This window comes from Lepidochelys kempii, chromosome 2 (assembly GCF_965140285.1).
Source record: "Lepidochelys kempii isolate rLepKem1 chromosome 2, rLepKem1.hap1, whole genome shotgun sequence".
NCBI lineage: Eukaryota > Metazoa > Chordata > Testudines > Cheloniidae > Lepidochelys > Lepidochelys kempii.
Window position 1 is genome coordinate 7424561 of NC_136381.1, and position 18067 is coordinate 7442627.

The 18067-nt window shown below is 42.6% G+C and overlaps 1 protein-coding gene across 12 annotated transcripts in view; it reads left to right on the plus strand.

The window, feature by feature from the left end:
• The window catches only part of TSNARE1 (t-SNARE domain containing 1), a 693119-nt gene that overhangs the window by 492786 nt on the left and 182266 nt on the right, over window positions 1-18067 (plus strand). For 5 of the 12 annotated variants that reach the window (XM_073329989.2, XM_073329987.2, XM_073329990.2 and 2 more), the window contains 2 exons: window positions 7118-7577; window positions 8217-9721. The exons of 1 other annotated variant lie outside the window; for it this stretch is intronic. In XM_073329989.2, coding sequence (XP_073186090.2) covers window positions 7118-7577; window positions 8217-8776 — 1020 coding nt within the window. In that variant the 3' untranslated portion in view covers window positions 8777-9721. Of the gene's footprint in view, window positions 1-7117; window positions 7578-8216; window positions 9727-18067 lie in introns of those variants that run through there. 6 more of the 12 variants (XM_078851414.1, XM_073329991.2, XM_073329994.2 and 3 more) reach the window with 3 other exon arrangements.

The following is an 18067-nucleotide window of genomic DNA, read 5'->3' on the forward strand; positions in this document are numbered from 1 at the left end:
GCCACATAATTGTTGCAATGCAATGTGAATGTAACACAGCATGATTACTTTGTCTCATGGGAATACGAGAGTGGGAGTGCTCACAGGTCAGAATCCTAACTGAGGAGTAATGGCAGACAAGTGGTAACTAATTTCTTGTGGGTTATTGCTTAGATGTGTGTGTCTGGAGAGTGAGTATGGCTGAATATGCTTCTCATTTTCGTAATTAGCACTGACTGAAAGTTTTATTTGGGGGATTTTAAAGCTGTTCTGTAGTGATTCTGTCTATGAATGTAATGGGAGCTAAATAAAAAGTCCTGACGTGGACTCAAAACATTGCAAAGGTTCTAAGCAAACTACATTAAAACAGTGATTTTTTAATTTTACAGTTAAGCATTTGTTTGAACCCCTTCCCCAAAGGTAGGTACAAAACTTTCCTACCAGCCAAAATTCCCATGGTTCCAAGTCATGACAGTCCCTTCACAAATAAATAAATCTCCCAAAATGTACTGAATTGCTAATTCATGTCTTGCTTATTCTAAATGCATCCTTTGTGTTCTCCCAGCAGTACTCCCATCATAACTCCTTTCTATTCTCCAAGCTGAAGCATTACTTCTCTGTACACACTAACACCAACCAGCCCCTTTCAAAAATCTTAGCCCCCTCCCACCCCGCAATCCACTTCCATAAGCATACACAACTGATCTCCTCACTTTCCAGGTTCTTCATTCCTCTCACATCTCATTCTCTTGATCTCCTCTCCTACCATTTCATCTCGCTCCCGATATCCCTACATCTTCCCTCTCCTCTACGAATTCTGGACTTTTCTCAATTCCCCCCTCTTTTTTTCATTGTCGGGGTTGACCCTTTGCTGCCGTCATCACAGTTACCTTGAACAGTCTGTTCACTTGCATTGACCCTACAAATTTGTTTGTCCCATTCAGGTCAAAATCCACCTTGTAAGGAATCCTATATTCATGCTCTATGGTCTGCTTCCCCACTTACTCACAAGAGTCCTTTCTAACCTTTTATTTTATTTAAAGTGAATTTAGTAATGTTGTATTGCACCATTGTGGGTTCAGCTCTGGTGGCTACAGTTTCCAGCTTAGCAGAGTGAAAGTCACCTCTGCTACTTGCTTCAGATTTATTGTCTCTTGGAACACATAAAGACATATACATACATTGAGAAGTACAAGGTCTAGTTTGTTTTGTCAATTTTGTTAAAGTTACAATTAAGGTTATGAGTACCCAAGCATACAGAAATCCCATAAAGACCTACGCACAAGTTAGAAATATAGTCATACTCACATCCTTAATGATATTCTTAAGGTCTGATGTCTGCCTTGCCAATTGATCATCAGTAGAGGGATGGTTCTTGGTGCAGGTTTCCCACAGGGGACTCATTTTACCCAATCTGGGAGCCTTCTTTTCTCTTGTGATTCTGACTACACCTAACACCCTGTGCATGTGACTTGTACTCAAAATTACTCTTACAGTTAATTTTTCACAGTACCACCCATTGGTACATCTTTTCCCATAATCTTGTGGCATAGGGTCATTCTTTGGTCACTTACTTATGTCAGCATTTCTTAAGCCTATTACCTAGTATGGCTAAGCTAAAACGTACAGGCCCAAGCCTGCAGGCCTTGTGTTTCAGCCCTACTTACCTAGATACCTAATGCATACTTATCCCTTCTGACTACTGATCAATCTATTATTCTATAGTCCTACAACTTAAATCTATTTAATATACAGTTATTATATATGACATAGCATGTCAGTTAATCATAACATCATACAACACACAATAAATGAATGATAAAATGAAGTAATGATCTACACCTTCATGCCGTTCCTTGTCCACTGTTCCTGTCTACTCTCATATTTCTTTATTGTAGCAATATCTTGTGTAGTTGCAAGGTATTTTGGTATGAACAATGCCTTCTACAGTTAAACTGTATTGTGTTTTAACTTCCAATGACAAATAGGTTGGTGCAGGTGGTTCTGATAAAAACGTATGCTTTCTTTTCTGCCTGCTCCAGTGGCTGCATATGAAAGGCGGGCTGAGATTACAGGTTGGAGAGTGTTTTATTCGGAATCAGCTTCTGTCTGTATGTGTGTTTTATCTTATTGTAATGCGGCCCATTACAAAACAGCTGCTTACCATTGGAAATGGTATTCGAGTCAGCTGCAGTCCAAGTGATAAACGAGATGAGTGAATGCAGGAATTTAACCTCAGCAAGGTCTGAGCTATAACATTTATTTAAACCCATCTTTTCCTCTAAACAATGGCTCTGTGTGATCAAATATTTATTGGGATAAGGTTTATTTAGGGCTTTCAGATGGATGCTTGTGAGTGGTAAGGGGCAGTTTTTCAGGAGAATTCTGATTGCATCTAAGCATCTCTTCATTCAGACTATCAGGGGAGATGATTTCTGTAGCTAGGTGTTAGTTTAATCACCTTACTTTTTGAATCGTGGGCAGTGGTTTGTTTACAAGAAAGAAACTTTGTCCATCGCATGTTTTGGTCCAAATGATTCTATGTTTTCATGAGAGAAATGTACTGTATAGAGTGTATGGCAGGACATGTCAATGAAGCGGAGTCTGTTACCTAAGGCCAAGAGTGAATTCAGCCCGATGCATACTGGGCATAAAAACATCAGGATGCAGTAATTTTACATAAACTAAATTTCTCATGGTTGCTTATTCAGGAACATAACCTTTTGTAAGGAATGGTCATTCCATAAGCACTTAGGAGAGCTAGCAAACCAACCAGACAGCTGCAGGAAACAGATGGCTTAGTAAAGTTAGGTGTGTTGGCAAGGCCATAGTGAAGTCATTATCTCCTCAGTAGGGGGTGATTCTTTGTTTAAAATATCAGACCAGACATTCTTCATTATATTTAGACTGAACCGTTTGACTTGAAGGGAATTAGAGACAGTATTGTCAAGCTGACTCAGAACTGGAGCATTTGTGGAGTTCATGTGAGTTCATTTGCCGCTGATAGGAGTTCAGAGTTTATGCAGCATGATGTCTTACACATGTGTGACTGGGTGTGTGGTACATGTCCCCATGCATGGGTGAACATGTGTTTTTTTTCCTCGTGGATATTGATGTTCAATATAGTGACTAAGCCCCTGACCCTACTTTGCTTGTCTGATATGCCCAGGTGGTCTGGAGGATATAGTACTCATTAGCTGAGGTTACACTGCCAACTCATCTTTCCTAGCAACAAACTATGGCCTGTTCCAGTGCTTTCCTAAGCAGCTGAACGTTTCCTTTTTTTGTTATTGGGCAGCTACAGGACATAGTTTGGAGAGCCCAGTCCTTAAAATCATCTCAAACATTCCTGGAAGTGCTTTATTTTAGAAATAAACCCATTAACTGTATATCATTACAAATCAATGGTGCTAACTCTTTAAAAATGTCCAATATATGTATATTTTAGCAACATGGCCATGTAGTCATACCTCCTAGTTTGTGATCTTCTCATGTCTTGTAAACTCAGTGGGATTGAGATTCACTACTATTTGAATGTGGGATCTTCCAGAAGCACAGAGCCTATTGCAACGAGTCATCTTAGGATCAGTCCTTTCCCTCGGACTCATTGCCGAACCAGTGTCCCAGCATTGAATTAAGGGCTCTGCTCCTGGAGAATGGTGCCTTTCAGATGAGATGGAAAACAAAGGTCTTGATCACTTATGGTATGAAAGAGCCTATGACAAATTTTGCAACCATAGGGGTATTAATTACCTAAGAGAGAGTATCCAGAATGCTTAAGGATCTGATTCTAATCTCACGTACACAAGCGTAACTCGGGACCAGGTCCATTGAAATCAGTAGAGTTGCACCAAGGTAGCACTGGTGGAAAAGAGAGAGGAATCAGGCCTTAGAAATCTAACCGTTTCCAGCACTGCTGGAAAGTCCTTGTGTCTAATTTTCATTTACCTTAAGATCCCCTTTCTCTGAGTGTTGTAAGTGTAATTGAGAATCAGGCCCCTTGGGTGCAACAGCAGCAGTTTACAGTATAATCCATTACTACTAATATTTGGTATATTTCTTTTGGTAACACTTTTGTACTTTGCAAGCCAATAAAGCTATTGGACCTGATTTTCATATACTCGAAGCCCCCTTTACATCACATTGGCGGTGTAAAGGAGGCTTAGGGCTTGTCTACACAAACATTTAGTTTGTGGCAAGCTGGAGTGTGAGTCTACCTAGCACTATCCTGCTGCGCACTATTTGTCCGTGTGGACTTTGCTGATGCACACTAACAGGTCCCTGGTGCACTTTGATCTATTCCCTTTTCAAAGCAGGGTGGATCAAAGCACACTAAGGAACTGTTAGTGTGCTTCAGCTTGCTGCAAACTAAATGTTCATGTAGATACACCCTGAATCTAAATGAGAGTCAGGCCCATTGACATTAAAATCCGATATTATATTTAAGCTCTTGTTCTGGTGCATCCTATTTTATATGCAAACCAGATACTTGGTGCTAAAACCTTACTAAAATCCTGATCCTGAAGCACTAAAATCAGAGGACAGATTTCCAATAACTTCATTGATGTAGGATTTTGTCTTAAATTAGATGCCTCCTTGTGATTATTGGCATCCTAAATGAGCAACATATTGAGGAACTGAAACTATTTGGTAAATATTCAAAACCAACCCCCTGCTCTAATCATATCAGAATATCAATCCATCTGCCGACCTCTGGTATCTTGTCTCTTTCATTGTTTGACACCTAGTGCTTCAGCAGGAGGTAAAATCTCCCAATAGTGCATTTAGGGCCTGATGGCAAAAGAAAGAGTCCCACTGAATTCAGTGGGATTTGGATCAGTCTTTTAGCCCGTTTGGCCCCACCTCCTGAATCATAAGATTTGATTGTTCATCTCCTAGCTTGCATAACTACAGACAGTGATATTACTGGCCATACTATTATACAGATTTTTAAAACCAACCCTAATAATTTACCAATATCAGGGAACTCCACAAGATGACTTTACAGCATAAAGAAATATTTGTTTTTATTTGTGTGAAACATACTTGTGTATCTAATAAGGCTATTGTAAGGGTAAGTGAATTAATATTTGTGGTGCTCTTTCATAAATGTGACATACTATGTTAGTGCTAAATACTCTTCATAATCGTTTTGCTATTACTACCATTTAATTTCCAGCATCCTTCTCTTTTTCATATTATGTGAAAAAAGAGGAAAACTGATTTTTTTTCCCCCTCTGATTGTTGTTAGGAAGCTGACAAATGTCATTTACTCTTGGGATAAATTTAAAATGAAAACCTGATACTTTCCCCACTTTTTAGGCAGAGGCTGAAACTTGTTTGTTAAACTAAAATCAGTGACTGCTTAGGTGTATTTGTAACACTCTTAAAATAAAACAGACCCGTTTAAATACTACTAATGTGGGTTACTTTTTTTTTTCTTTTTTGAACTTTGTGTTCTATAAAGTTTTCACAGATCCAGAGACAGTTTGGGTCAATTAAACCAGTGTAAATCAACAGTGATTCATTTGGGTCCTATTCTCCTGTCACTTGCACACGTTTCACACAAGTGTAAATTTAATTGACTTCAGTGCACAATGTTTTTCCTCTTATTTACACAATGTGTAAGTTAGAGGAGAAGCATGCCTTCCGCCCCATAATTCATTCTGTGTAACCTACAAAGCACCAGAAACTTATGTAGCCGGACACCAAACTCCTAGATGGAAATGTGACACCCTGTAGACCAGAATCAACAGTGATAAAAAGATGGTGCAAGTTACCTGTAATTAGATCAGAAAAGAGGTATAATTTGTGAAGTTTTAAAAATGAGTTCCTCGCATACAGAGGGGCCCAAAGAGAAAGCTGTGATAGGAAAAGCAGCCAACAAGGAGGTTGTAGATAATTTATCCCATTCCCTTTACCGATCCTACACCCGCTGTATCTTGAACGCTTCTATTGCTTTTCTTGCTATGTTCCCTCTCCTCTCTTGTCCCTAATTACATCCCCTTTCCTGTGACTGCCAAATTGGTGTAAGTTACAGTTACATCCGTTCCTTAACCAATTTACACCCCCTCTTACTTCATTGCATAATTTTGCACCAGGACTTTTTTGGGAGTTGCACCTGCTGTGTATAGTTCCAACAGTGTAACTGAAGAACAGACCTCTGGGAATAATTCTGCACCGGCAGGTAGTTGCACAAGATGATGTAATGGACCTGTACCTCCAGCTATTTTGTGTCACTCTAGTGCCTCAAAGCAGTTGCAAAACCCTGCATAACCGGCCAGATAAATTAGATTCACAGCAATTTTACCCCACCAGGCTATACCAGTAAATCTGGCCCCAAATATCTTTTCTGTCTCTTGTTTGCATGATTCTTATCATCTGATGCTGTTAACCTGCCTTTTTAAGCAGCCGAAACTCTAACATGCAGACTCTCGAGGCTTGTTTCTAATATCACAGTCATGTTGTAAATAAGGAGCGGCTCTAGTGAAGTCCAGGGGGTTAAACTGTTGTAAAAATGTAAGTGAGATCAGGCTCAGACTCTAGGAGCATGATTCTCCTTTTGTGTAATTTAGGAGTAACTCCCCTCAAGTCATTGGAATTGCTCAGTGTAAAACTGCTTCCAGAAAAAAAATGGGTTTTCCAGCTGTGTGTGATGTTCTGAGCCTGAGAAAGTACAGTGAGCCTGATTCTCCTCAGACCTACACCAGTTTGACTTCACTGGAGTTACTCCTCAATTATATCAGGGCTAGTGAGCGGAGTATCTGACCCAAAGCTTATTTCAACCTGTTAAAGACTGTGGCCCAGATCCTCAGCTGGTGTAAATCAGCATAACTCCATTGAAGTCAATAGAGGTACACCAATTTACACCAGCTGAGGATTTTATCCTTGTGTGTCTCCTCATTTCTGTTCCAGTGACACTCCAGTAACATCAAGCCCCCTCGTATAGCGTTTTGTTAGTCATTGTCATTGTTAGCAATGACACATCTATGTACTTTGCCACATTATGCCCCACTGCTTGAGCAGGCACTGACCAGCATCAGCGTAGCTTGTGTATTTCATGAGAATATTTCAATGTGAAGTGGTCCTGATGAGAATCCAGCATCAAATTGCCCCTTCCTGTTTCGTTTTTTGCAAGAGGAGCAGATTTAAAATGGCTGCTGGCCCCCGGAAGAGGAAGGAAAAGTTTTCTCCTGTAGAACTTGAGATTTTGGTGGCAGAGGTGACCAAAAATCACGCTAGGCTCTATGGGAGTGAGAGAGTCAACCTGAGCCAGCCAGAGAGGGAGAAGATATGGTGCAGCATTGCCAGGAAGATCAATGCTGTCGCCCGGTCCCCCAGGACCCCCCGGGACCTCCGGAGGAGATGGGATGATATGAAGAGGCGCACCAAGGAGAAGCTGGTGGAGATGAGTCGCTCAACGGGGGAGCCCAGACCTGATACTGTGGTGGTGCGGATTTTGGAAAGTCCTTTGCTTGGGCAGGAGGAGGCTATTAAAGAGGCTGAGGCCAGAGTGGTGGCAGAGGAGGAGGATGGTGGTGGTGGTGATGGTGTTATGCACACTGGTGGCCCTCACATAACTCTGGAGCTTCAGTCAGGTAAAGAGTCCTAAACAAAACCATTCATCCCATCCACACACATCAGCAGACTGGGGAAAGCTGGGGGAGGGGGAGGAGCCTTTCTCTAGAAGGTTATCTTTGGTGGCTGTGACGTGGTCTCCCCTGCAATGTTAGATTGCTACAGCCAACCTTATGGCAAGAGAGGACTCTGCAAATGAAATCTCAGATCCAAATAGGCAGAACCTCTCACACAACAGCTTTTGATTCTGGAGTCTTACATTCTCCCCCTTCCCTCCCCCCTTTCCCCCCCACCTCCGCCCCATCCTTCAGGACAGGGATGTCTCCTTGTACAGGAGCTTGGAGTTACTCAAAGGAATTCACCCTGCAGAGCAGGAAATCATCTACGGGACATGAGGAATTTTAATGTCCCAGGACCTTATCATCTAATATTTCAGATGAAACAATTACATGAGAGAGAGATCCCTCTGGTTCACAAATACAAAGCACAAGACCTATTGAGACATTCACATGCACACAGTCAAACTAATGCCCCTTTCCTGAGCTCATATGCACACCCACACAGCAGACATCATTCCTTTAGCATATTAACCAAAAAGGCTGCTTTCTGTGTTGCTAACGTGTAAAGAACTCATGTTTTGATATTTTGATCCCCCACAGATGAGGAGGAGGAAGTGCCTGGTTGCACATGGGTGCCTTTGAGGACTATTGAAATGCCTATGCCAGCTGAGACAGATGCGTTAGAGCAGCGGGGGGCACTGCACACTTCAGTTTCCTCTCCCTCCCCACCTTCCTCCCCACAGATGCAGCAGCGGGCTGCCTATGGAAGGCGGTCATCCCAGACTGCCCGGCATCCTAAGCAGAAGTACAACATCTCAGAGTTTGAGAAGCAGCTGATGGATGCTCATCTCCAGCAAAGCACCCTCTTGTCCTCCTGGTACCAGCAGCAGAGTTCCCTCATGATCCAGCAGAACCTCATCTTGGAGAACTTAGTGGAACAGAACAAGAGGCTGGCAGACAATGTCGAGTCACTCAACCGGACGCTGGAGAAGCTGGTCGACTACCAGCATCCACGCAGGGAGACAGTACATTTTGTGCAAGACTGCACCCCTGAGACTTCTGCCCGTCTGCCCTCCCGGATAGCCAGTGGCGAGTCTGTGGGGCAGTCAGGGATCGAGGTGTTCTCGGGAATGATCTTGAAAGTCGAAGAGGAGATCTAAACAGAAACACAGAGTCTTCTCAAATGCCATTTTCATAGTTTTTAAGGACAGTTCTCTAAAACAAATACTTTTTATGATGGGTAAAAAATTCCTCATGATTTGTAGGTCACGGTAAATGCTACAGTAGCTCTTTTTTTAGAGGGTCAAGATTCTTGGGTATATTCTACATGTAGCCTTTTTTGGTTGCCCAGTATGGGACAGGATATCATTCTGTTTTATAACCAGCAGCGCTGTCCATTTATGAGAAACAATTTTGTATCAGTTCTTTTTATTGTGAAAGATATTTTCTTACATAAATCCAAACCATATAAAAATAAACTCTGTTCATATTTATCTTTACTCTTAAGAGTCTGTCCCCCGTGGATATTATTCTTTTCCGGAAACATTTTTAGGTTTAAAAAGAAAAAAAGAAGAAGAAATCATTGCTAAGGCCGTAGAACTTGAGGGCCTGATCCTGCTTCCATTGATGTGAAAGAGAAATTTGTCATTGAGATTGATGGGAGCAGGACGGAGCTCTTATTGTTATTTGGATTATGTTTGCTGATTTAATAATACTGGGTAGAGTTCTTTTATGAGCAAATAAGACAGTTTGTTTTCTAAGTATAAGCATACGGAATTCCATTTATTCCCCCTTCAGTCTATCCCGACCCTCTCACTAGCTTTGTGTTTGAAAGACACATGATATATCAATGAATGAGACATTTAGGACTGTAGGAATATAATACTCAATAATACAGTTCAACTTTGCCATCTTGCACTAATTTTATCACGAATCTCATGATATTTGTATTTTTCTGAAAGCCTCAACTCTTGGGGAATACATGAGCATCTGAGTTTTCCTTTTAAAAACCCTAAATGTCTAGTCCACATGGTTTTAGAGAAAAGACTGAAAACATAATGTGGCTCCAGAGAAAGAGAACCCTTGACTTCGGCAATAACTCATACCAAATCAGATTCAAGGTCCATGTTGTCCAGCATCCTGTCTCCAATGGAGACTAGCACCAGATGTTTTATAGGAAGGTGCAAGAAACCCCACAGTGGGGATAATCTGCCCACCATGGAGGTCTCATCCTGATCCCTAATATTTAGAGAATGGCTTATGCCACAAAGCCTGAGGCTTAATATCATCTTCCAAGCCTTTTTGTTTGCATTAAGTATTATAACTGTGGATATTCTTGTTATCCAGATCAATAGCCAATCCCTCTTCAAATCTTGCTACGTTTTTGGCCTCAACAACATCATATGACAGTGAGAGCCACAAGCTAATTATATGTTGCTTGAAAGAGTATTTCTCTTTATTGGTTTTGGGTTTGCCGCCTTTCAGTTTCATTGGACATTCCCTTGTTTTTATATTTGAATTGGTTTTCTTCCTTTCCAATACATAATCCAGTGTGAGAGTGTGAAACTGCTAGGGCACACCAAATCAGTTTATTAAGAATCATGCCACTCTCTGCTCCTGCAAAGGGTAAATTGATCTAAAATCGCCATTGAAGAAATAACCAAATCAATTCTTGGTAAGAATTAACACAGTTCCAATTACCAGACTCTTGCCAGAATCCCAGTTTTTTTCATCTAGTGCAAAGAGTTAAATCAAAAACAAATGGTGCTTGGCTATAGATCCTATATCCCAACCCCTCTGTTGATCTCAGAATCCATTTTAACATTTGCAAACCAGAAGGCAGTTATTTGAAATAGCTTGCTGCTTGGAAGGATTCACCTTCACTGAATGACTTTGGCTACATTGTGGCCTTATACACCTTTACACTCAGGCAGCTTTAAACCACTCTTAACAGTATAAAGGGGCCTTAAAGTAAGCATAAATATAGTATACACCCACTTTAAGGTCTGTTTTTGCTGTCAGAGTGGTGTAAAGGGTCCTTAGTGTCAAAGACAAGCACCCCTGTGTCTTTTATTCCCTCTTGCTCTAAAGATTATACCATTTTCTCGGGATAAGCATCTTTCAGATAGCACTATAAAATATTTTCTTTCCTTTCCTCCTGCTTCCCTTATATTCATAAAACACCCAATGAACCAAGTAAGTTCCCTCGGAGTGTAATACGCTTTAACATCAGTGCACAATAATGAAGTTTACATATTATAATTATCATTTGCTATAAAAAGCTGAAGGTTTGCATTCATCTGTACGTTTGTAATGTGTTAAACAGCAAGCACTTAACATGTCTATAAATGTAATGAATGTGTTTGAGGCGATCTTCTATTTCTGATAGTGCCCTTCTTCCCCAAGGATCACAAAGCATTTTACAACTTGCTCTGTAAACTGGACATACAGATCATTTCTACCAGCACTGAAATTTCATCCCTCTTGGAGGTGAAACACAGCAACAGTTTCAGGGTAGGTCTCCCAGTGTCTCTAATGATGGTCAGATCAGGCTCTATTAGCACACAAGCCCACTAGAAAACAGTTTAGTAAAGGAAGAAAGGAATCCAGTTGAAACAGCAGGAGGATTGACATTGACGGAATGTAATTACCCATGCTGGAGTGAGCCCAAACAGTGGTATCTCCAACAACACAGTGCCCCAGTGACTGATACAGAAGACTACCTTTTGCTGTTTCTTTCTGAAGTGTTTGGATGTGCCTTAGAAATCTCCCATTCGCGTACCCACAGGCCCCAACCCTATTTGGCATGTGAGATCACAGTGCTGCGTGGAACGTAAAGTACAGGCCATATTCAGACTATGCCACAAGCAAATAATTATCTCATGAAAAAACTTTGTAGCCAGCAGGTGTTCTGCTTTGGCTAATTTTTTTCAAGCTTAGGTCGGTACAGTGAGGGACCTAAAGCCATATTTAGGACTGGCCTGATTTTCAGCTATGCTGAGCACCTACATTATCCATTGGCTTTGGTGGGAGCTGCAGTTGATCAGAACCTCTGGAAATCATTTGTTTTGTCTCTCATTCTCCAGCTTTCTCCACAAAGGGGAGTGGGTCAGTTACGGTGCAAGCCCCCTGCACTCTTCCATAGAGCCAAGCATCAGGGGGTTTGGTTAGCCAGACCTGGCGCTTGCAGCTGTGGAACTATGGAGCAGCCAGCGACCTAGGCTGGTGAGGCATGCTGCCTGGAGAACAGCACAGCAGCTGAGGCCAGGACAGCCAGGGCACAGAAATGCTGAAGTTTTGTTGGAACACATAGGGGAGGGTTAGGAAACTTTATGCTGGACTAGATCATGGGATCATGGCCTGGAGAGGGGAATCTGGCTGCCTGGAGAGTACAGTAGGGAGGGAAAACCCCTCCTCAAAATAAGTTACTGGGAAAATAATCAACACATTTTACATCAACGAAGATTTTCAACTATGAGCAGCCAGCCATAGGTGTGTGGGATAATGTGAAGGTGCAGGGATGGGAATTAAGGGTATTATGTGACAACAGGATAAAGTAATGTTGCAGGAAGCTTAGAGGTTATTGCTCCAGCAATTAGTCCCATTCTACCGCAAAGCATATGGGACCCTGGGTGATGGTAATAATAATATCTCACAGGTTTTAATTTGTTAACATTTGTAAAGTATTTCGGGAAATTCATGTCTACATATTGCAATGATTGCTGCTTAATAGGTACCTTGATAAATCGTTAATGCAAATATATGTAAACCCAGCCACAACACTAGCAGTGTTGCCAGTTCTCATGATAGCCAGATATTTTCTTAAATCCCCAGCTTCTGGAGTCATAGGGTTACATGAGAATCTCAGCTTTCATTTTAAACAAAAAAGTAAGTTTCTAGCCCTTATCACTGCAGAGAAAAACTTGAAAACATGACCTAAGTGCTCTCTCTACATTTAAAAAAATGGAAGGCAAATTAAAAGAAATCATATTTTATTACTCTGAAAATTATCCTATCATTATTAAGCCAGTTGCATTCTATTGTGCCAACAAACACAGAAACCTTTATATTGGTCTTGGTATGTATGTTGATTTGAGAATTTTATTCTGTGCCCACTGTTTTATCACACAGATGAAAAGTTTGTTTTCTTGCAGTATGACAACTGCATTTCATTCAGTCCTTGGGTTCTTTACAGGATGGAGGGACTTCTCAAACCTGTACTGACTGGTAGATTCTCATATTGTTGTTGCTGACACTTATTCAACAAGGAGACTGTTGAGTTGGTAGCCCAAAGAAGTTCCTTTATCACTGTCATTTAGGAAACCTGGATTTGATTCATCAGCCTCTCATTTTCCACAAACCAACAAGGGATGTGAAGTCAGCCCAGGGCATTTAGAGAATGTAATATCTTGTGACATGCAGGAATGATTCCTCTTCTGCGGATGACTGGGTGACATTAATTAATGAACTCCAGAAACAGAAGAATGGCAACTGAGATTCAGTCTCTCTAAGGTACATAAGATGAAGAATAGAGGTAAATCAGCAAATCATTCAGAGTTCCAAGCCGCATGGAGAACATACTTCTTTGCCCATCTGGAAATAGGAGAATTGTTAAACATTTAGCCACATCCTGTTTCCTGGAGCAGATTGAATTCTGGATCCTGCGATAAGGAGAGGGCTTAGTTGCAGCTGTGAGTCAGTCACAGGGGATAATGTAGCACAGCTGCTCGGTTGTCCGAAAGATCAAGGACTAAGAAGTAAGAGGAAAAGGCCATCCAGTGCCAGCTGCATGGATTGGACTGTCTGAGTCAGGCGTGAGGAACACTTTGCCTGTAGGACACTTATGGGGTTGGGGGAGGGGGCAAACAATGGTGGCTCTATCTACCATGCAGATTTAATTCACATCCTTCTTAACTTTTCCTGGACACTCAGTTTGGAAACACTTTGGCTGATGCAACATAGATCAGAATAAAGCCATAAAGGCAAATTTAGTTGTATTGCTGTGAATTTGGAGTAACTTCAGTGGCCTTACACCAGAAACCTCCTGGTGTCACTGAGAGCAGAATCTGGACCACAATCTAGCCCTGGAGCTTCTTGTCCAGGGGAGCATCTCTCACTTCCTCATCAGTTCCATGCTTTGGCCTTGCTGATCGGAGAAGTAATGAAATGCCTGCAGTGTCTGCCTGGCTCGGAGGTACCATACTGCATGGCACCCACGTGCATCGATAAACGTCACCATATGCTTGCACCAGCTGCCAGAAATTATATTACTCCCGCCACATCAACCCACAGTCTCATTCGTCAACACTGCCTACAGAGAGAGAGAGAGAATGAGTGCATCCATTTTTTACTTCACTCAGGCATCCCTTGAATTTTAGCATCAAAAGCTAATTAGAACTGAACAAATTGAGGAAAGGATGTTCTTATGCAGATCGTAAACTGGCTGAGCATGCACTTTGTTTGCGTAAGTAGTGAAAATATCAACTGCATCACTTCTAAAATCCAAGAGCCAATGTTTTGCCCTTACATATACCCACACAGCTCTCATTGCAGTCAATGGGAAACAAGCATGCATCCTTAAGACAGCATTTTGTCTGAAGATTGGAAATACAGTGGTCTGTCTACTTAATGTAACTCTTCATCGCCATAGTATTTGTGCACTTTATGTGCATTAAGTAAAGAGTCCTCACAACAGCCCTGTGAGGTGGGAAAGGACCATCCCAGTTATACACCTGGAGAAAATCTGGAGCAGAGTCATAAACTGATGCTCAGTTCCTCTGACTACCAGTCTACTGCTTTAAGTGGAAATAGGGTGTAAATTTTAATGGTCAGAGTAATTAACCATTGGAATAGTTTACCCAGGTTATGGTGGACTCTCCATCACTGACAATATTAATGTGTCATTTAGAAAGGAAATCTTAAAACCAAACAATAAATTGCTCAGTGTGAATTACTGGATTACTCAGGGTATTGGTAGGGTAATATAGAGCTTTCTCTCCTTGGTCATTGCTTTAATTCTAGTCCAAATTGCTGGTAGTCCAAGAGTTCTTACCATCTGATGGCAGCCTGGCGGTAGGGTGACCAGACATACCAATAAAATTGGGACTGTGTCAATATTTAACTTTGTCCCGCATCCCGACCTATGTACAATCAGGACGTCGTTTGTCCCGATATTGTAAAGTTGCCAGGCGTCCAGTTGGTGCAGGGCTGGTAGGCTCCCTACCCAGTTCTGCGCAGCTCCCTGGAAGTGGTGACGTCTGGGGGTGTGGGCTCCGGGGGTGCTTACATCAGGCAGCTCCCCGGAAGTGTCGACATCTCCCTCTGGGTCCTAGGCACAGGGATGGCCAGGGGGGCTCTGCGTGCTGCCCCGCCATGAACGCCTGCTCTGCAGCTCCCATTGGCCAGGAACTGCAGCCAATGGCAGTTGCAGGGGCAGTGCCTGCGGGTGAGGCAGCTCACACAGCTGCCTGGCCGTGTCTCCGCCTGGAACCCAGAGGGAGACATCAAGACTTCCGGGGAGCCACCTGAGGTAAGTGCCCCGGAGCCCATATCCTCTCCTGCACCCAAACCCCCTCCCACAGTCATAAAATCATAGAATATCAGGGTTGGAAGGGACCTCAGGAGGTCATCTAGTCCAACCCCCTGCTCAAAGCACCCTGAACTCTCCCCTGCCCAACTCCCTCCCCCAGCCCTGAGATACTCCCCCCCCTCTTGCAGCCAGGGGTGGGAGCCAGGGCCATGTGCCCCTGACCTGCAGCTTCCTCGAGCGGTGTGCCTCCTTCCCCCATGGCTCCAGTGGGGCTGTTAGTCTGTGGCTCTCCCCCCCCCCACCTCCCATGTTTCCCAATATTTTCTTCTTGCCATCTGGTCACCCTACCTGGTGGTCTATGTGAAACGAGATGGTGGGTCTCAATCCAGTTCCGATGGAACAGGTGTCCATATCTTAAAACCCATCACCACAGTTGTTATTAAGGCCACATCTATGCTACAGCTTTTTCAAAGAATAGCTGTATTGGTCAAAGTTGTGAAGGGGTGTGATCACTGACGTACATAAGCGGTGCTAGCAAAAGTGTAGACAAAGTTATACTAGCCATCATGTGCCAGCAATGCCCCTCTGCCGTGTACATTGGCCAAACCGGACAGTCTCTACACAAAAGAAGAAATGGACCCAGATCTGACATCAGGAATCATAACATTCAAAAACTGGTAGGAGAACACTTCAACCTCTCTGGCCACTCAGTAAAAGATTTAAGGGTGGCAATTTTGCAACAGAAAAGCTTCAAAAACAGACTCCAACGAGAAACTGCTGAGCTTGAATTAATATGCAAACTAGATACCATTAACTTGGGTTTGAACAGAGACTGGGAGTGGCTGGGTCATTACACACATTGAATCTATTTCCCCATGTTAAGTATCCTCACACCTTCTTGTCAACTGTCTAAATGGGCCATCTTGATTATCACGACAAAAGTTTTTTTTTTCTCCTGCTGATAATAGCTCATCTTAATTACTTAGCCTCTCGCAGTTTGTATGGCAACTTCCACCTTCTCTGTATGTGTGTGTGTATAATATATATATATCTTCTTACTATATGTTCCATTCTATGCATCCAATGAAGTGGGCTGTAGCTCGCGAAAGCTTATGCTCTAATAAATTTGTTAGTCTCTAAGGTGCCACAAGTCCTCCTGTCTTTTCTACTAGCAAAGCAATTTCCCCAGTGTAGCTTTTTACACCCAGGAGTGTGTGTGTCAGATAAGCAGTACCAACAAAAGCAGTTTTGCAGGAATAAGTGCATATCTGCACTAGGAGCTCTTTGGCAGTCTAGCAGTCTCTCTACTGACTGGTCAGGCTATGGAGACGGGAAGACTCCTCCATCCGCCACTCCTTGGCGGGAAGCAGGGGAGTGGGAAGTTAATGCTGCTATTGCCTGCCATGCTTGTTCAGTGAATGGAAGACGCGTCAACAGGGCTGCAGACCCAGTGCTTTTCACAACAGTGAAATGAATCATAGAATAGAATCACAGAATATCCGGGTTGGAAGGGACCTGAGGAGGTCATCTAGTCCAACCCCCTGCCCAAAGCAGGACCAATCCCCAACTAAGTACATCTTGCTTTGTTTTCTCTTAAAAATTAGTCTGCACTGGATCCCTGGAGACATTTATTTTCAAGCTAAAATGATGTTATTGACAATGGGGAGTTGAAAAAATAGAGAAAAAAATTAAACCAGTACTTACCAGATTCCTTTGATGAGAGAGGATGGTTACCGCTTAGAACGTACACCGAGAACCTAGTGGGGCAGTGGTACATGCACGAGTTAAACACTGAAGAGAAGCAGCAGGGCTACACAGGATTGGATGGGACCTGGGACATCACCTCCAGTCCCTCACTGTCACAGGCAGTTTAAGCTGCGGGGGCAGGTATGTTTGTTTTTTAGACGTTTGTGTTTGGTTTGGGATTCTAGCTAAGCAACTGGGGGAAATCTGCTTTAAATTCTGAGATCCTGTAGCTATTCATATACAGTTTATTTTGTAGCCAGCTGAGAAGTATTGTTTACAGCTCCCAGCACCCACCGCCCTGGAAGAGACCTGAACCCTGCTCCTGCTCCCATTGACTTCAGTAGTTCAGGACCAAGCCCCTAGAGTAGGTCATCTAGTCTCATCCCCATTGCGTGGAGCTGGCTTGATTTTATTGTCCCTCAGCAGGCCTGATTGATGGCTGTCAGTAGATTTGAGCACTTCTAGTGAAGATGATTTTTTATGCTCCTTTGGCAGTTTGATCCATTGCCTGGCGTGCTTTTATGGCAGTGTTTTCTAAGCATTTTTGCTAAGAGTTAAACTACAGTTCCTCTGCTGCAGTTTTAGCCCCACACTTCTTGCTCTGACCCCACTGTCTCCTTTTTCACATCCCTTTGAGTTCATAGGTGATTGACCTGTTATTTCTCCAGAGCTTTTCTGAGCCTTTCCATATGTCAGCACATCTTATTTTCCAGACCTTTTAGAAATTTGATTTGCTCCCCTCTGAAATCCATTCTGGTTTATCCAGAAATCACACCCCCAAGAGAAGCCTGGATGTAAGCTAGGAAAGCAAAGGGGAGAAATCCAGGTGATGTGTAACAGTTTTACATAAATATATGAATTGCAGCACCAAAGAACTCCAGTGGACCATGTAGTCTGGTAGCCAGTTCTCATAAATGACCAGCATCGGATGCTGAAGGGATAGTAATGCAATACTGGGTCTGAGTCTTATCTCACTTGAACTGGCATACGTTAGGAGTAGCAGCACTGAATTTAGTGGGGTAAAACCAGTGTGAGCAGAATTATATTGATTAGATATAACACTATGAACTCCTATAATGCACCTAATTCTAAAATACTCCATGACCAAATTTTGTCCTGAGGTGTATGTGTGTGTGCAACTCCATTTACAGTCAGTGAGAATTGTGTGCACACATCC